The 20,590-nt window shown below is 34.3% G+C and overlaps 1 protein-coding gene and 1 long non-coding RNA gene across 4 annotated transcripts; one reads left to right on the top strand and one right to left on the bottom strand.

Moving 5' to 3' along the window:
* Positions 1 to 271: 271 nt before the first annotated feature.
* LOC118043810 (uncharacterized) lies at positions 272 to 5,157 on the top strand. 3 transcript variants are annotated; one of them, XR_012167745.1, is made up of 4 exons: positions 272 to 460; positions 613 to 768; positions 905 to 3,162; positions 3,328 to 5,157. It is a non-coding gene; the product is annotated as an uncharacterized lncRNA (long non-coding RNA). The 3 variants fall into 3 exon arrangements; XR_012167746.1 differs by having other exon boundaries at positions 609 to 768; XR_004686718.2 differs by having other exon boundaries at positions 274 to 460; positions 668 to 768.
* Positions 5,158 to 5,796: 639 nt separating this feature from the next.
* LOC118043722 (uncharacterized) lies at positions 5,797 to 15,258 on the bottom strand. The gene is made up of 11 exons (XM_035051811.2): positions 14,748 to 15,258; positions 14,097 to 14,140; positions 13,341 to 13,446; positions 12,860 to 12,986; positions 12,363 to 12,769; positions 12,104 to 12,283; positions 11,007 to 11,397; positions 9,983 to 10,277; positions 9,549 to 9,710; positions 7,711 to 8,193; positions 5,797 to 6,712 (listed from the first exon to the last, which is right to left on the bottom strand). The coding sequence occupies exons 1-11, from the start codon at positions 14,908 to 14,910 to the stop codon at positions 6,413 to 6,415; spliced, it is 2,658 nt and encodes an 885-aa protein (XP_034907702.1). The 5' UTR covers positions 14,911 to 15,258; the 3' UTR covers positions 5,797 to 6,412.
* Between the last annotated feature and the right edge of the window lie 5,332 nt (positions 15,259 to 20,590).

Raw genomic sequence — 20,590 nt, 5'->3', positions numbered from 1 at the left:
TTACAGGTCAATTGATTTTTTAATGACTATAATACTATATGATGATTTTTAAACCATCTTAAAATCATAATTTTATAATTAATCACAATCAAAACCTTATCGATTCAGAAAAAAAAACTCATCATTCAACGTTAATTCTATTATTTTATATCATTAATGTTTGTTATGTAGTGTCAACCTTTCTATGGCCATGAAAAGTTGCTATGATACCTATTTTTCTTTACCAGGTCTTGTTTGGTGCATTGATTCAATTATGTTTTTTAATTTTAAATTAATTTTTATATGTTATTAGATGATTTGATATGTTAATACTAAAAATTATTATAAATAAAAAAATATTAAAAAAAACAAACCGTATTTATCACGAAATAAACTATTAGTCAACAATCAATCCTCGACTTCTTCCGGCTCGTAACATTGCATTCAGCTGAGGAGAGCTGCAAACAAGATCGGTAGCCAGGTGATTTTTCTAATTTTTCATTTTGGTTTTTACTGATTTTAGGGTTTTGGTTGGGGGTTTTTAGTTACTAATTCGATGTCGTTCCATAATTAAGCATCCGATACATTGTCCGATGCATGTTTTCTTAATTGCCTCTTCTATTTACAAGGCAGGCGATATTTCTCTTGCTTTGCATTTGATTTCGTGTTCGTTTGGGTCTGTCTCCAGCCAGATTTGACAGATTTTCTAGGCGATCCGGTGTCGCATCAGTTGCTCTTCCTCTCTGTCTTTCATTCATTCATTCATGATTGAACGACCTCCAGCTAGAGGTAAGTTAATTTGAATTGCTGCTTTGTAGCCATGGAACTCCATTGATTGTTGTCTTTTCAGTTTATCATTCCTATGCAGTCTTGAGTGCTGTTCTTCTTTCTACGCTATGATTACATTTTTTCCCCTTGCCTTCAGATGCAGTACAGGCTGTGGATTTCATTGGAGTCAGCTTTCACCATGTCAGGAGGCTCTCTCTGTGTTTTTGTTCATAGCAGGTTCTAGAGGAGTAGCCTGAGAATTTTGGTTTCGTTTCCAGCAGTTTCCATGTGAATCGCCTATCTGCTTGCTTGTTTTGGAATGTGATCGTAATTATTTTTTTAATAAATTTTTGTGTTAAAATATATATTAATAATATTATTTTATTTTTTAAAAATTATTTTTGATATTAGTATATCAAAATAATTTAAAAATATATTAATTTAAAATAAATAAATAAATAATTTTTTTTTTAAATACAAAAATAAACAGGCTGCCCTTCTGCTTTTACAGGTCCGCTGCCTCTCAATTTCACGTTCAAAAAAGCTATGACCTTTTTTTGACAACCTTTCTCGTTTCTCTTAGCAGAGTCTTCTGTGTGCTTTGTCATCATTCTTCTATTCTAAATAATATCAAGCATGCATTATCTTCCCTTTTTTTTTTAATATTGATTGATTTTTTTATTTTTAATTTTTAATTTCATGGTATTTTAAAGAGATTAGTTTAATTTTTCTTGAATTGATCTTTTTTTGTATAAATTTTTTATAGAAATAAAATTATTTGTTATTAGCAACAATAATTAGTTGTTAAGATAAAATGAATAAAAACATTAAAAATAAAAAGGAAAGTCGGTGTAAAACACTTGTATGTGTATTTATCTTTTATTTTTAATATTTAATCAGTATTAATAACTCTTTTTTATTTATTAGTTCATGTATTTTTGAATTTATTTTATAAAGCATATATATTTTTTTTGTTTCTCAATTTAAAAAAGCATGTTAAGAGTTGAGTCATAATTTATTTTAATTTGTTTTCTATAAGGTTATTGTGGTCTCAAACAATGCCTCAATATTGGGTTAATACTTGATTTTTTAAGTATTTATTTTTTTCTATCATATAATTAAATAAAAAATAGTTTTATAAAAAAACAAAGTTATTAAACTCGTTAGAGTCCATGATCCGGGTTGCAGGTTGTTGATCTAATATGTTGATGTCTTAATGTTTTTTTTTTTTAATGTCATCTTGATTTTTTTTTAAGTCAAACCATAATTTTATCAATTATCTGAATTGTTTTTGAACCCGTCAAGTTGATTGGACTACTTTAGAGCAACTCCTAGACAATTTGATTTGAAGCCTAAGTTAGGTAAAGAGTCAAGTTAAAAGGTTTCAAGATTGATCCATTAAGTTGGATTTAATAACATTATCAAAGAGTTTCTTACACCTTGGACATTTTTTTTTTACATTCAAATATTTTTTCATCCAATCCACAATGTACGCATGATAGTTATTATAACAAAACTAAAAGATTTGAGGAAAAGGAACAAAATTCCACATTTTTTTTTATTCTCAATTTCAATTTCTTTTATTATCAAATTATTAATTAATATTTTATGATTTGTTTTAGAAAAAAAAAAAAAAAGATGTAGATCCGTGGCAAATTGACATGGCAAATCTAAAACTAGCATGATAAAGTTCCTTTTGAGCCCCCCCCCCTCCCCTCTTTATTTTTACTTTTCTTCTATTACATTCCCCTTTGTTTTTTAGAGTCTCATTTCAGTCCAAAAATTTTTTCTCTCAATTTTTAGTTCTTGGTTTGAGAAAGAAGATCGGTTTGCACTGATTTCATCCTTAAAAACATCGATGTTAGTGTCAATCATAGTTTTAAACCTGACTCGGTTGTTGACCTAGTACAGTGATTGGGTCACGGGTCAGATGGGTTGACCTGGATCAACCCAAAAGATAGAATTTAAAAGTCAGTTTTTCTTTTCTCTTACTAAAATTAATTAAGAAATAAAAGCCAAGGCATGCCATTCATTTTTAAGGCAACACAACAATTTTCTATAATAAAATCCAAAAATTAGAAAATAAAAGCCAAGGCATTACTTATATTGTTGGTGATGGTTATTAATCACTGATTACTAACCTTGGTTAGTTTAGCATCCTAAAAACAAGATTCATACATCCTTTTTTTTTCTTTTGGAAAAATGGGTGTTGCATTTACTTTATTCTATATCGTGATGTCCCATTATTAGACTTATGGCTTCTTCCTAGATCGAGATTGCTTCGTTTTCACTCTTTGTTTGTGGTCTAAGAGATCACAATTGGCATGAACGATGTAATAAAAAGAGCAGGAGAAAGAAGGAGAGTCATGAGAAGCTGGAGGAAGGATTATCTACTTTGCTCGCAGATCTGAATAGGTATGGGTTGCCTTGAAGTCTTTTGCTCCTTTTCTCTTCTTTGTGAATCGCAACTGATAGTGATATAGCTTTGAACTTTGAAGAGTGAAGGGATGGGTTTTATACAAAGGATTTCTCTAATGGTTTTTTTATTTTTTCTTTTTTGTTGTTCAATGGTTAATATAGCATATGCAGAGCATGGAATGACCTCTACATCTGTCGGTGCTTCTATAAAGTTGCAGTGAAAAAGCATGAAAAATAAGCCGGGTCTCAGCTGGGTTTACCCAAGTCGACAGAGTTTTGCCGGGCCAACTCCCAGGCGGGTTTTTGCTTAGACCTAGACTGATCTCATGCCTAGATCAGCCGAGTTCGGGGTCAACCCACCGACCCGACCTGAGTTTCAAAACTATGATGTCAACTAGTTCCATTTAGTGAGAAGAGCTCTACTCGAGTTTTTTTTTCTTTTTTCTTACCTGAGTAAATAGATTTGAGTTCGGGAAGTTTTTTGAATTTGGGTTGATATTTAATTTATTTTTTTTATTGATTTGATCCCATAAATATATTTGTTTGGGTCTTTAGAGTATAATAAATAGTTGAAAACAGATTTTAGGATAAAAAGATCATCTCCCTCGATTTCCTAACCACCCTTGTGGCGTCTTGATTTTACATCAAGCTTGTTTAGTCTAAATTTAATAGTTTCTAAGGTAATGTTTGGTATTTGTGATAGTAATTATTTTTTAAAATATATTTTACTAGGAAATATATCAAAATAATATTTTATTATTTTTAAAATTTATTTTTGATATTAGATATCTAAAAAATGGTGTTAGTTATTTTTTATATTAGTTATTTTATTTATCAAAATGATCTTAAAAAAAAAAAAACTTGAAGCAAAAAAAGTGGTGTTTAATGACTGCTATTAGATATCTAACTGTTGGTATTTGTGCGGAGATGCATGGAAGAGGAGATATTGTTAGAATTGCTGTGAGCAGATGAGCAACTTGGTAAGATGGCAGACCGGAAAAAATTGAACCACAAATGACTTCCACCATGAACAAATACGGGCATACACATATTTAGAAGATGATCTTTGTGACTTGTAATATTGTTTCAGAGTTTACAATTACACTAAATAATTTGTAGTATTTCTGAAATTAATTAGAGGAGGGAGGTGTGAGGATTAGTGTGAGATGTTTCAGTGGAGATCAGAATATCATCATCATTGATTATTCAACATTCGGTTTAGCTTTCGCTGATCAAGGTAAGTGATGGCTGCCATGCAGCAGAATTCCGAGGTCGCCTCTTTCGTCCATGAGATTGAGAAACATTGCTCGAGCTCTTTAAGGAACTGTCCTCCACCTTATTACCTTTCTTCTCTGAATTTGTGGAATAATCTGCTGCCTTTTGCTTGACATCAAAGCATGTGAATCTTACATGCTTTTTAACACCGGTTTCTCCTTCCTTGAAGCACTTCTGCAGGATCTTTTGGTGTCCCTTGAAACACTAATGTCACTCTGTGAGAAGAATGAACTGCTTGGAACATCGATGTTCTGACGTGGGACCATGTCAGCTGATGATAATTCTTTGCTTGGTTGTCTGATCTTTCGTCGAAGCTTCTTCACGGTATGACGAGGAACAGGCAAGAACTTCTGTCCTGGAAGGCTGGAATCAGGATTTTCTCTTGCCGGACCACTGAATCCCATGGCCTCCTGAAAACCTCTGGCTTGGCTAAATACGAGAAGGATATTATAGCATTCTGTTCTCCCACCAGAATGGATAATCTTCACGGCAGAGGAAGCAATCTCCGGCTGTCGAGATGCTGCAGGATTTGCTGGCTTAACAAAGCTTCAGCTGGTAATAAGTAGGGGTAACAACGAAACTGCACTCTCCTTTTATGGTATAATTGCCTTGGAACATCCGATGGGTTCAAGAGGCAAAGGATAAGAAATTCGAGTGCAAGATAACACTAATGCAAGGATACAAAGGTTAGTCCGAGGGACGCCATGTTATTTGTTCTCTCAGCTTTTGTTGACCTGTCTCTTATCCGGCAGTCACCGGTCGCTCTGAAAACCATCACTTAGTGCTTCACTTGTACCGGAGAAACGCCGCGACCAAAAACATCAGGATCGTTGTTGATCAAGATGATGATATTTAACTCATCCACGCATGGTTCAGTAGCTAAATTCTGAATTCCCCAGAGGCCGGCATCCTTACCACAAGCAAATGGTTGCCCGACCAAGTCTAAACTGGGCTCTAAGTTGGACCTTTCATAACAAACAGATCTGTTGATTTCCAGGTCATTATTCAATCAAATGGCAAACGCATATGGGAAGAGCATGGTGGCTATTATAGCTCAGATGGTAAGAACTGAAGTTCGAGTCTTTCCATGAACCAAAAAAGGAAGAACATATTGGCCGGAAAAAAAAGCCACTTTCGTCGACTGACCGTGGGAACTTTTTTGGATGAGCACAGTTCAGCAAAAGATGGACGCACCGCCTTTCCACCAAGCATAAAAAGATATTGTACAAGCCCACTCTACTAGATACGAGCAGTGGTGCTGCTTTCACATTGAAAACAGTTTCTCCAGGTCAAGTATAATATTCTTGCCATGGAACTTCCTCCATGAAAATGGCAGTTCGAGATACATGAGGTCAATTGAAACAATAGAATGTTGTTATTTTTTTTTTCTTATACGAATTACAACAGTTCAATACATCCTTCTTGTTATCCAAAAATCACTTTACATATAAGACAGCGGACGGTCGACGAGAAAAAAAAAAAAAAAAAGGGACTTGGAACGATTCTCCACCAGCCTGTCTTATCTTTCCAGAGCTCTAAAATAACCTCGACATAAGAAAGAATTGAAAAGGATTCTCACCACTCAACAGTAAAACCCTAAAAAAAAAAAGTTTAACGACTTCAAAATAAAACGGGGAGAGAGAGACTTGAAACTATGACAAGGAAAAATGGTAAAACCACATGGCTGCAACATGAAAAGGACAGACCTGCACATGCCTACCTCCACTAACTTTAAATGGTCAATATCAGTTTACATGCGAACTGCACCTTTTATGCTCTCAATCCAAGCAATTAGATGATACTATTGGCAGATTTCCAGCCCCCTTTTTTTTAAAGATTTACACTCTCAAATCCAGCCAACGTTGTATCATCTTGCTGTTGACCTCCATCCAAACTTGTTGGAGTTACCAAAAAATATCCCAAGATTGGACTTGATTCCCTCGTATACAAAAAGAATAGTTTTATCCATGTTTCAGTAGCTGCTAGGCCAGTTGATCTGTTGATGCTGGGGCTGCTGGTAAACATTGGCTGCAGGTCCTACCATGTCAACAGCTCCACCCATGGCCTGAGACTGTTGCAGGAGTGGGTGAACGGCTGCTGCGGTCACTGGTTGCCCAGGGTGATAGATATTGGTATAGGTGCCGTGGGCAGCCTGAGTTGGTGCAGAAGTCACATGCTGACCTTGAGGAGGAAGGTTGTAGAAGGAACTTGCTGGCAAGCCAGATATGTCCCGGCCAGGAGCAGCAATCCACACAGCCGAACCCTCACTACTCTGCACAAGCAAATACATCAGTCTTGAGAAGAAAATATCATTTATAGCAAAAACAATCAAATAAAAGACTTCATGTGATAAAGGTTAGGGAATACAGGTTTGGAAACCCTGAACACACATTCTAGGACCTACAAGTATTCACATGACCAACATTACCCATATGCCCTCACAAGCATCTTCAAAAGGTACTCTGGTAAGAACAAGAAGCATCAACATCTTTCAAGACAGCGAGAAGCAAGATTGATCTAAACAAAGCACCTAAACTTCTATATGCTGAGCCAAAAGAATCAAAGCAACCAGTCAGGCCATATAAGAGTGCATTGACAGAATTTGTCATTCTGCAGGGGGCTTTTCTGAATCCAAGATGCTCTGCATTCACCAGAATTTGTCATTCTGCTTAGTTTATTCAGCTGTTAATCTGAAGTTCGCTGATTTTCTTTGCCAAGTTGCTTTATATAGTGGGGTTTGGTACATTAATATCAATGAAATATCATCATTTGTTTATATATATAAAAAAAAAAAAAAAGATCAAAAGAAAAAGAAAAGGTCATACTCAGCATTTCACTGATCCCATGCAGTCCAAATCATTATGCTGTGCATTATTATGGCCTCAAACTACAGAATTCGAATTGAAACAAAGACACCAAAAACAAAAGAGGAAAACATATGGAGAGAATGGCAGTAGCATGTGCAGATTCAAGCAAACCAGCTAAAGGACAAGTGTACAGACATATACAAGATTAAAATGCAAGCATCATGTTAATTAATCCTAATCCATATTGTAATTGCACAACTAGTCTGCTCAATAATTCAATAATACTATTGATTCAAGAATGAGACTACTGATTATCAAAATTAACAATAAAATTGACACCACAGCCCTCAGCGCTGCCACCATGTTTGCATGAACACCACAAATTCTACAGTCAAGAGGTTAAGAATATAGAACATTAAGAATTAATCATAGTAGACTATAGACATGGCAATTATTGACCTACCTGCTGCCCGGTAATGTAGACATTATTTTCCTTGAACTGAGATGCACCAAGATCCTCATTTGTGGTTGTGTTTCCTCCCGTCACCGCAGAATTGGGATTATAACCTGTAGGAGAGGAGCTATATGGTCCATAACCACTTGGCATTCCAATGTGAGTTGCATTTACTGTGTTAGTTCCAGGTTTGTATTGCGGCAGTGAATATTTGACCCCTGTGGCTGCAGATGCTGGTGCGGGATACACACTGCCAGCTTGAGGTTGCTGTGGGAATGCACCATTGCTTAAGAATTGGTGGATGCTTGGAGGAGGGACATAAAAAGGGGGGAAGTAGGGGGCATATGGGATGTAGTTTGGGGGGTAATGGGATATGTGCAACCCAGTTGGTGGACGGAAGACAGGGACAGGTTGCTGAGTTTGCATGAGCCCAGGTGCTTGGGTCACCAGAGGAGTGGGGCCAGCAGTGGAAAGAACTAATGAATTCCCACCCTGCAAATAGAGATGCATCATTAGAATTCAGAAACGTATGAAAATATCTACAAGCAGACTTGTGTTCTCATCAAACAGACAGAATCAGGCACTCCATATAAATAGATCCGCAGCACTAGAAGCTCATAAAATCACCTTACACTTTTTAGTTGCAAAATGTCTTATCCGTGAATGAATGTAATCACTCATAAAGAACCTGCCTTACTTGTAGATGTACAAAAGATGATTCAACAAACTGCTAGCTAACATTAGGAAACACAATGCACTGTTACTATATATCACAACCAGTGGCTAGGTGTGGTGCCTTCAACAGAAATGACCTGCAATTGCTATCATTGTTTTGGTCATGCTATATGTCATTCCACTTCTCATAAAGATCAGTTCTAGAAATGCATGGGTGTCAAGTACCTAGAAATTCTTCCCCGTCATCACTCTACTAACTATTAGTGCCACCATAATTGTCATCACTCTACTAACTATTAGCGCCACCATAATTTTCAATAATGCACCGAGGTTGGTTATGTAGGAGCCAATGAAAGCATCATTCAGAATGAAATAGTACATCACACAGTGATTGCCCTGGGCAGCCAGAATGGCCATCCTTATACAATATTGCCCCTTGAAATCCCTGACTCTTCCCCAAATCTCAAGATCAATAATACAGGGCAGCAGCTTGCTAAGACAATAACTTGACTTTAGATGTGATACCAGGCCACAAGGTCATTAATAAAGATCATCCAAATGGGACGTATTACCTGATTTGACCATCCAGAACAGACAGCATGATGATGTGATTAAAAAAAAAAAACCACATATCTGATGTCAAAGACCAGCATACTATAAATTGGCAATAACAGAAAATTTTACAGAGCCAAAAACATGCCCTATACAAAAGCTTTGAATAACTTATAACAGTTACTGTAACATGTAAGAGGAGTCCTACCAAATAAGAGTAACAGATCCTTGCCACTTGCTTCAAAATACTAAGCAAAAGGGTAAAGAAAAAACAAGTTGACCTTTAGCATGAGGACTACAAAATAAACACAGCCCGAATGAAGTTAACACGACCTGACAACAAAATAACTACACCATATTTGTGCAATTTGGGGGCAAACTGTGCAGTGAAACAGTAACAGGCTATTGCATTGTACACGGTAATAACTGGTAGCAGATAACAAGGTATATGTTTAGGGTATATACCCAAACCATGCCCCAGAAAATTTTAAAGCATTTAACCAGCGAAGAGGAAAATTAAAACAACAAAGTTCTATTTCTCAAAGAAGAACACAATCAACAAAAACTCAAAAGGTTTTGCTTAGAAGCATAATTAAAGAGAGGATTTTATCTATTGAAACCTCTTGGGGAGACTGAGAAGTATGAGGAGGCAATACTGCAACATTTCCATTGTACTTGGATGCAACTCCAGGTGCAGGAAAGGGAGAAATGTGACCATCACTATCAGCACTTGAACGATAAAATTGGGCGTAATAACTTGTAGGGTCAAATGGTTGCTGGACCTAGACAATCAAATAACCACCAGCATGTTAAAGCCAAAATAATTATCCAGACAAAATCTCAAAAACTAATTCAGAAACTTGTACATGGAATCACCATCATCATAACATAACCTCCAAGTTTGGAATAACCAGAAATACTTAATTACAACTATACGAGTCAAGCAAAATGTTCATCTAATCATTACCAGACATCAACACTTGCACCCATGAAGTAAGCAAAATATTCACAATTCAGTGTACATATCATAATGAACAAAGTTTTGGAGGCTTACCACAAAGCTAGGGAGGCGAGAAACATCACGTGCTTGAGATTCTGAGTTCTCAAATGATGCAACCTGACTACCTAACATTGGAGGAACAAATCCAAAACTGTAGCTTGGAGAAGTATGAACCACCGAGTATTGATGGCCTCCAGACAACAATGCAGCCTCCTGCTTGGACTCGTAATCAGGCACTGCATTGGATGAAACATCACCCTCAGCTGATAATTTTCCAGGGACATGTGAAGGCGACTGTGGATGATCAGGATAATTTCCCTCCTCAGCAGTCAACAGTATATTTTGTTTGCTGGATCCAAGAATATAACAAGATGAGGGAGGGAGGGAGAGAAGGAACTACTATGAAAGTTACAGCTGAATTTGCACGCAGCATACTCAATAAACCATAGAAAAAATACAAACAAGTAAAAAATCAAACTTGTGTTCTTTGTAAGAAAGAAAAAAAAAAACTCACTAAATACGGGGGAAGAACCTTTTCTTTAAAAGCACGGGAACTCTTAGGATTGGCTACCAAAAAATATTAGGTGGTAAATTGGATGGCTACATATCAATTTAATAGCTAAAAACAGTAAATAAATATTTTGATAAAAAGCACCACTTAATATGCATTAATCTGTTTATCATTGATGTTATTATTATAATCACTTTACAGGTAACAAACTCACTCTAGCTGGACAAGTCAAGGATATACTTCTTTCCTAGAATGATTTGTCAACTGTTCAGTCAATTACTTCATTGAAAAGCTAAAAATAGATTTCCTGGTTTTATTTCATCATATATGCCTACACTATTTGCCCACCTTTCTTCTCAAATATATATATATATATATATATATATAAAACAACAAAATGGAGGAGAACGGACCTCAACAGCCAAAATAACATTCCAGTTTATAATCTACCTCTTGGACATGACAGAAATAAAAAGGAAAGGCACAGACAAAATCCATAACCTAGGGGAACTAGGATATACTCACGATGACATTCAAACAAAACCAAAAACACTATTTGGCACAAACCTCTGAGCTTGTTCCTCCACAGTTTCTTCAATAACCTGAGAAGTTTCGGACACAGGTGTGGAACTCTTATCACTCTCAGGGGGGCTAACATGGCATGATGGCACCCCAAAACTAGCATCAAAACTTCCAAAACTCAATTTTGTTCTCTCAGATTCAGGAACATGGATATGGTGAGGAATGATAACATTTTGACGCTGGGGAAGATGCAACTCCTCCAGCTTCTTCTGCAGTTTAGCAGTTGCTTCTTCTGAATCAAAGACACCCGGTGAGGGCTGTGAATGGCCACTGGCTTCAAGTGGAATATTAGAGATGGCAGATAAACCTGCTGTTCCAGACTCCTGTGCTACATTAGGGTTTGTGGACTTTGGTTTCCACTCTTTATTAGAGCCAACTGTTGAAGACAGAGGGACTATTAATTATTAAGGACCCAAGTAAGTCAGTAGGCTATTACCAATAAATGTGTAAAGAATAAACAGAAGAATGGATGCATGGAGAATCTTGTGTGTCCCTCTCTGTTTCTGAAGTTCAGCTGCCTCACATTATGGTATCCAACAGTATGTTCTAACCAAGCCAAAGAAGGCTCCTATTTTTCATAGAAAGTAACCACAAAAAGAACAATATGCAGAACTGTTTGGCAATGCTACATGCCAAACTAAAAAGACATGACCTTGAATGCTGACATTATTGATTTTGATTTTCAGTTGAGAATTCAGATTGAACTATAATGGAAACTACTTCTGTGTTACGGAAAGAAAAGGGCATGTGCCTGATCTAGCAATCAATCAAGTAAAAGGAAATAAACCAAGAAGGAGCAGTAGAATAACAAAATATGGGGAAGCCTATTTGTGAAGTATATTTGACAGGATTGCAGTAGTATCCCTTACACAGTTCACCTTATATCAACAAACTTGTACTAGAAAAAAATATTCTCAACATTATGCCTTCAAAAAAGCTCAAACGAAGCACATGTCCAGAAAAAACCTGATGCTTCAACCTTAACATCAACAGAAGATTTAATGTCACACTAGTACAGAACTTAACAGTGTCAGAACAGGAATGTAACAAAAGTTATTGCAAAACCCGGTACAAATGTGTACCTTTTTGTGGGCCGATTTGTTGTGACCTGCTACTGTAGTTAGAGGAAGGCCGGCTGCCAGAAGAGCCGCCCTGGATTGATGCAGATGAAGGCTGGGAAGACTCGCTGAGCTGGTTCTTCCCAACTCCTTGGTTTTTGCTTGGCAGCTTCCCTTGTATGAATGGAAGGCCAATCTCTGAAGCTGTGACCAGTTAATTTACAAACCATCACAACAAAGCTAAAAGTGCACAAAATATAATCAAATTATCACAAGTCCTGACCTGATTTCTCCGAAGGAATAACTGCATTTGATTCACCTGCAGTTTGATGAATCCCCATTTCACGTTTAATTGCACCCACGGTACCAGGGGGATGCGATTCATTAGAAGGTATCAGTACAGGATCTGACAATGAGAAGCAGACTGTTGATGAAGATGCTGGAGCCACAGACATGGAGGAGTTACTAGAGCTTGGCACGGACTCCTTGCATGCATCCCCAGTTCCAAATGCAATAGTTGGGGTTTTATCAACATCAATGTGGGACACTGCCTTTCCCACATTATTAACACCAATAGGTGACGAAGCCACTTCATGTTGATTGCTTCCTGTAGGTAAATTTGAGGCATGGGTTGCACTAGAGTTTCCAGAAACTACACCAGTTGGACCATTGGCCACAACTGCAGACAGGCTGCAATTGATAATTAATGTAATTATTGCTCATACAATAACCTCTGTTAAACCATATCTTGAAAAGCTGAGATTTAAAAATCCAAGTCACCTTGCTGATGCAGTAGTTTCTTTGCTTTTCTCTTCTGAGGCTGACAAAGAAGAGCCGGTGCCCTTCTCTGCAGCATGGCTGATTCCATTGTCCCTTCCAGCAGCAGAGTTCCTTCCACCACCAGTATCTGACCAAGGATCGCAGCCAACAATCAGCTTTGCAGGTATAATACACCTTACTCGTAAAATAAAAATTTCCGTCATAACTATAGCAAGTATCTAATCCAGCATTACAGATCATGCATCCAAATTAGTCAAGGGAAAAGGGATCCTAGACTATCAATGAAATGGTATCCATAAAACTCTTAGTATAAAGTTATTTATACGGATATACTGTTTGCATGCCTATGCAGTATTTATAAAGATGAAGGCCAACAAAATAAGACATGAAAATACAGAAGCATAACCAAATATTTTAAAAAGAAGGGAGCAATCCAGCAACTTTAATCTTCAACAAGCTGTGTTTAAAAACGGTTGTTTACCATGTGATGTGCGTCGAGGTGAGAAGATCGTCCGACTGCCTCTACTCACCCGCCCCTGTGAACCAGACCGCCATCGAGAATCTCCAGACTCTCTGTTGTGCGCATTCTGCTTTAAAGAAGTAGAATGCTATTAGAGCTCGGAATTTGTATATGAAACACAAAAAAATGATTACATCTTTCCTAAATGCGCTTTCACGTAACCACGCGATGAAAAGGCCAACATAATCAAACAAAAATAAGTCACTTCTTTTCCTCCACATTTGTCTAAGCCCAAAACCCCTGCCACTTGAGTCTTTAATGCCTCGATATCATCTGTTCATCATTAACCTGTAGCCCCTTCATCAATCCCCTTGCCCTAGTCCATTAGTTCTCAGAAACCCCTGCTATGATCCTATGGAAATTGAATAGCATTGTCCCGCCTTAAAAATTTTTCTTAAAATTGCACAGCTTTCTCACATCCAATTGCACCAGCAAAGAATATGTTTATAGATGTTCAAATACAGAAACCAAGTTACATACAGGCACCAAAAAATTATGAACTCTTAATGTCCCTGAAGCAGACAGGCATTATCTCAATTCAGTAATTGGATAAAACTCCATTAAAAAATATGCCATGTTAAGCAATATTGCATCCCGAACAACATTATTATACCAGTCTTATAAAAGTGAAAATAATTGCAACAGATTTGCTTGCAATCATTCAGCAGGAAAGGAAGCCAGTGACAGGTAAGAGTTTCGAGAAACAAATGAAATTACCTCTTTTTTCCTGTCACGCTTCCTTTTGACTTCGTGAAATGGATCTGCAAAACCATAGACATGCTTGTAGTCTCAGTTGTAAAGGGAATAAAAAAATTACAGAGAGACAATTTTAGTTTCACGATTCATCCTCAGCTTCTTGAACAATAAGAAATGGAGTTAGTGAGCAATTGAAAACAACTTGCAAGACGTAAAAATCACAGTATGGTAGGAGCCAAAACCCCATTCATAGGACCCCAATTATCGACTTCAAAGTTCACTAAAAAAGGTGCATCTAATTCTTCTCGTTAACACTTTGAAAATATAAGCAATGATTTCATTTCCACAAATTCAAACATGAAAGCCAAGGACAAAGCTTTCCTTCTAGGAACAAAAAGAAGTCGCCAAAAAAAAGAGAAAAACTATAGCAAAATCTAACTTATTAGCTCCACAAGTTCACGAAAAGTTGAAAACAAAAAACAGTAAAAACACCCCACAAAAGAAAATTAAGAAACCCCCTATTTCTCAGAGACCGAATTCAAAACCTAAAAAAAAAATCAAGTCTTTAACGACGGATCACATCAAAACCAGAAGAATCCACACGGTCTAAGGCAATGAGCTTGAGAACAAGAAACCCCACAAGGCAAAATGAAAAGGACGAGGAGCAGAGACCTTGAAAGAGAAGTTTTTGAGCGGTTTCATTGGGATCCATAGAGCACTCCTTGAGCATTGCATAAATCTCCTCGTCACTGTGATTGCCTGCGATCTCCTTGATGTTCTGGATCGTCTTCCTCGCGTTGCTCGGGATTGAAACCCTAACCCCACCACCGCTCATCTTCACTCTCACCAACACCAACTCCCTCTCCTTCTTATAAATATAAATATATATATATGTAAAAAAAATCAAGTATGGGCTATTTTTATTAAAATAATAGATATTGAGTGTATTTATTTTTTATATGAGTAAATGGGAGGATGCTACGAGAGCTTGTTAGGGTTTGTAAGATTGAGAGGGGGGATTGGTTGGACTGTGATTTTGGGTTTTGATCAGGAAATTTTTTTTTTTTTTAACTGATCGAAAGAGGTGAAAGGGAGAGGAAGGAGGAGAAGAAAAGAGGGAGGAGGAGAAAGGGAGGGAGCAAAATGTATGTTGTAGTGTGGCTTGGAGTTGTAGGGCTTAATGGTTTCCTACCTTTTATTACAAATTTCTTAGAAGAAACACCAATCTAGTCCCTAAACATGTGATCAAATTATCATCAAGGACTGCATTTTTTTTATTTTGTCAGTTCTGCTCCAAACACATGGATATTAGGCAATCTCATCCCTCTATCCCTTCGTTGTTCATGCTCGTTAATGGCTTCAAAATTAAAGGGAATATAACACCTCATCTTGTTTCTTTTTGTATTTTAAAAAAAAATTTATTTTATTTTATTTTTTTTATTTTAAATTAATATATTTCTAATGTTTTCATATCATTTTAATATGTTGATATTAAAAATATTTTTTAAAAAATAAAAAAATATATATTATTTTAATATATTTTTAAATAAAAAATAATCATAATTACACTTCCAAACATGTCGTAAAGTTGTTGATGGAAACACTTAACGAATATATAAAATTAATATTTTTTTAATATTTTAATATTATTTTAATATGCTGATGCTAAAAATAATTTTTTAAAAATAAAAAAATATTATTTTAATATATTTTTAAGTAAAAAATAATCATAACTACACTTCCAAATATACCGTAAAGTTATGATGGAAACACTTAACGAACATTTACAAATTGAACAAAGTATTTACTATTTAGCCATCGCTAGCATTGGATTGGATAGAAGATTGTAGAGCCTTTTTACTAGCCCAATCACATTTCATTTGTCTCTATTTCCATAAAAAAAAAAAAATGTCCATGTAGGTTTTATTGATGCCTTTCACACTCAGCAGTGCGTTGCATCTGGATTAAAGTGCTAGGGTTTGTTACGAAGGACCTTGCTGAAGAAGTAGGGATTATTTTTTAAAATGTAATTTAAAAAGAAATTTTGAAAAATCCAATTAAAACACTATGCTAAATACCCTTTTATTGGATATGTACATCTTTTTCTCAGTTTTTGCGGGTCGATTTTTGCAATGCGAGCTCCTTTCTAGCAAAATATTTATTGTTATAATTTACAACATTTGTTATTTTTTTTCATTTCTTATCATTGAAAATCAACATTAGTAGAAAGAGATGTTGATTTTGTTCAAGTTGTTAAAGAAGGTTGACTTTATGTTTTTGTTTTTTTTTTTTTTTAACTTTGAACTTTGAGAGTTATCCATTGCACTCCCTGATAGCTACTCTACGAGAGACAATGACAAGGATCACATCATTTATCAAGGAATATCTTAAAAAAAAAAAAATACTCCTCATTTGAAAATGTGGGTTTTGACAAAAAAATTAAATTTTTGTTATTAAAAATTAATTTTTTTATATATTTTGAATCGTTGTAATATGCGAATCTTAAAAATAATTTTTTAAAAATAAAAAATATATATTTTAATACATTTTAAAATGAAAAACATTTTAAAAATAAATTGTAAATACACTCCCAAATAAACCATTCTTCACACAAAAAACATATGATTTTTATTTTTGTAATGAATACCAACCATTTAAATCCTTGTGACCCATGTTTAATCAATCACAAAATGACCTATTAGTTTGAATAAGCATTCATAAATAATTTGTTTGCATATAATTTTGTTATAAAAGAAGCACAATAACATCTTTCCATGCAATTTATTTGATATTACAGCTAAAAAAACAAGGAAACATCAATTCGGAAGAGGTGGTGGTATTGTTTGTTCCCATCTGAGGAGACATGGAAGTCATTTCACGGGATCCGTTCCTATCATACAAAGAATGCCACGAATTTTGCCAAGAGATTTACATGAACAATCCAAGAAACATTTATACTTTTATATATCTCATGTTTGTATTTTATGATTCGATGCAGTACGCAGGCTTGTGATGCGCGTAAGTTGGTCTGGATACCCCGAGTTACCAAACAAAAATAAATAAATAAAAAAGAATACCATGAATTTTGCCAAGAGATTTACATGAACAATCCAAGAAATATTTATACTTTTATATATCTCATGTTTGTATTTTATGATTCCAAGGTTATGCAGTACGCAGGTTGTAGATGATGCTCCATGGCTTGGATGGAAGCTACTGAGAGATATCTTGAATATAGTGGGTGTTATCAGGGACGATGAGAGGAAGTTGGGTGAGAAAAGGATGAATATGAGGTAATTATAAATTCATCTTCGTTTATTAAAAAAAAAAAAAAAACTAATTACTCGTCTTGAATTTACATTGTGGATTACAATGATTCCTTTCTCTTCGTTTTTTTATTTGCATTTCGATGATTGATTTTTTTTATTTGACTCTTTGATATTGTGATTATATGGGCTTGGGCTCTGTGGGTTGTTTTGTCTACATAGAAATGAGGATATTAAGAAAATATTTTATTATTTAGTTTGGCAGAATAAAATTTATTTTTATTGGTTTAAAGCGATTAAAACTCTGAAAACTGAATTTTAAGCTTTGGCAAATATTGATTCCCTTTAATTTTCTCTCATTAAGGACTAGGTTGCCCGGGCAAGGGGAATTTCAGGGTTTTTTTCCCCATCACTCAACTTTTTTTTATTTGATCTTTTCAGATTTGATTTTTTTTTTGAAATTGATGTAATGGTTTATTTTGATTGTCTAGATATAGAGATCTCACAATATCAATGAAAAGTTTCAATGTTTGGTTTTTAAAATAAAACTAAAATTTGTTGATTTAGAGTAATTAGGGCTTGAGAAACCAATTTTTTGTTAGTTTAATATATAATACAGTCAATTAGTTGGTTAGACATGACATTATTATATTAACATAAATACATATTTATTAGTAATAAAGACTTAATTTATCTTTAATATTCATATAATTTTAGATTAATAAATTCAGAGTAGAGATTAAGTTCATGGGACAAAAATATTTTGCAAATGAAATTATAAAGTTGTTATAATTATGATATTCTTATTGCATCAAAACATTATTTCTAAAGCGTTCATAGTCAATGTTCTCTTAAATATTGGACATTCATCAGAGCTGTAAAGATCGATGTAGATTATGTTATTTCATTTATAAAAAGAAAAAGAGATTCTCATAAGCTGAGATATAAGAGATACTTAAAACTATTATGTAGGTGTTTGTCATAAGACATGAACACTGAATTGAACCGCAGGAGAATTCTATATATGGAGATCATCTATGTCTATGGAAAGGCTCACGTGATGGTTATGTTTGTGATCATTAGACTTGAGATCACTAAGTCATCTTATATAGAGAATATTATGCTTTGATCTTATTACATGTTATCTTAATCAAGGTAACAAAAGGACAAACATTGGGTATATCATAAACTATATAAGGATACTTGAATAATCAAGAGAGGATTCATCACCCTAGGTGAATAACAAAAAAATATTATATTTGTTCTTAAATAGCATTGATAGAGAAATCCTTAACCACTATGGAATGATATTTGAAAAGAGTTTCAAATCTTATTCAAACAATCAATGACTATTATGTAGAGAACAAATATAATTTAACATGGCAAACATACTTCATGCTTTAATTAAGTATGACTTTATTAAAATATATTTTATAAATTAAAGGCTAAAGCATAATTAATATAGAGACTATATTTATAAACCTAAAAAAATCAAGTAAGGACTTGATTGAGTTAATTTATAAAATTATCCTGAATTAATTTATAGATATTATTCAGTGGCAAATTGATATTTCATATGTTCTGTAATATTATTGATTAAAAAATCCTTAGACAATATGGAATAAGATTTTAAAAGAGTTTTAAATCTTATTCAAACGATCAATGACTATTATGTGGAGAACAAACATGATTTAACATGGCAGATATATTTCATGGTTTAATGTTAAATTGAAACATTATTAATAATGAGATATTAATTACACTGAGAAATTGATCAGTAAAAGGTTAAGTCAAACCACTAATAACTTTTCTAATATTTAAAGGATCATGACACATTGCTAGACTAAAAAGTTAAGTCAAACCACTAATAACTTTTCTAATATTTAAGGGATCATGACACATTGCTAGACGATGCACCTGAACTTCAAATATAAATTTATCAATTGTTTAATTGAAAACAGATTAAATTTTTTAACTTATTTAATTCTATTTAATTATAATTATAATTTATATTTAGATCAATATATTAGGAACCTAATGCGTCACACAATTAAGAACCATTAGTTAGAAATTAAATTGTGATGATTTAATGAAGTATGACTTGATTAAAATATATTTTAGAAATTAAGACTGAAATATAATTAATACATGGATTATATTTCTACACCTATAAAAAAAAAACGAAGAACTTGATTAAGTTAATTTCTCCTGATTAATATATGGATATTATTCAGGGAGAAAATTGATATTTTGTCAATTTATAAGGTTTCTCAGATTTCTTTATAGATGGTAAGTTATGTCTCTTATTTTATATAGTTGTGGTTGTCTGTTAGACAGAAAAATTATATAAATATAAAATTAGAGTTAACACTCTAGGCATATCAATCCTTCTCTCCTAAATAAGGATTTGAGAGATTTCTCACGGGTGGTTTGTGTGGATTACTGTTGAAGGCCAGACAATTGGATGACTTGTGGTTTGCGATAACTCAGTCCTTAAAAAATTATTTAAAGCAAAAAAAAAAAATCAGGTCTCCAGGTAACAAATCCCTAAACAACTCTAGATTTGTCTAATGGGATCCTAGGAACTGTTAAATAACTTTATTTCATAATTTTCACTGCATGTATGATATTCGAGAAACCTAATAATTTTATACTAAAACAAATACAGGGGACTAAATTTAACAGGCATGTGAAGATTGGTCGAGGTGTGCAATACACGCAATAGTGAGTAAAGGAAGTCACAACACTTTAGTGGCACATGCGGCTTCCTTTAGTGGCTAAACACTGCCTTTTATAGTTGCGGTATTATTATGACATTTTCTTTCATCTAGGGCGATGCATGTCATTTGAAGATCGACAAAATATCGTATGTTAAACTTTCTTTCTTATTTCCATCTTTTCTCTCTCTTCTCATTGGAATTTAAGTTGATCTATTCATAATTCATAGTTGTCCTCTAATGTTATTGTCATTTCAAATTTGATCTTCACTCTTTTTTTTTTTTTGCAATCATTTTGTAATTTTTTTTAATTTCACTCTTTAATCCAAAATTTTAAATTGTCCTCTGTTTTTCAAATTTGATCATTATTTTTTTATTACTATTTTTTGTCTTGGGTCTTTTTGTAAAATTGATTTTTTTCTTTTAGTTTCATCCATCGAACCAAGATTGTAAATTGTCCTCTCAATTGTTTTTTCAAATTTGATTCTCGTTCTTTTGATTGCTATTTTTTGTATAGGGTCCTTTTATAAAA

The sequence above is a fragment of the Populus alba genome, chromosome 14 (assembly GCF_005239225.2).
Source record: "Populus alba chromosome 14, ASM523922v2, whole genome shotgun sequence".
Taxonomy (NCBI): domain Eukaryota; kingdom Viridiplantae; phylum Streptophyta; class Magnoliopsida; order Malpighiales; family Salicaceae; genus Populus; species Populus alba.
The sequence above is the reverse complement of the archived record's forward strand: the minus strand, read 5'-3'. Positions and strand labels throughout refer to the sequence as shown.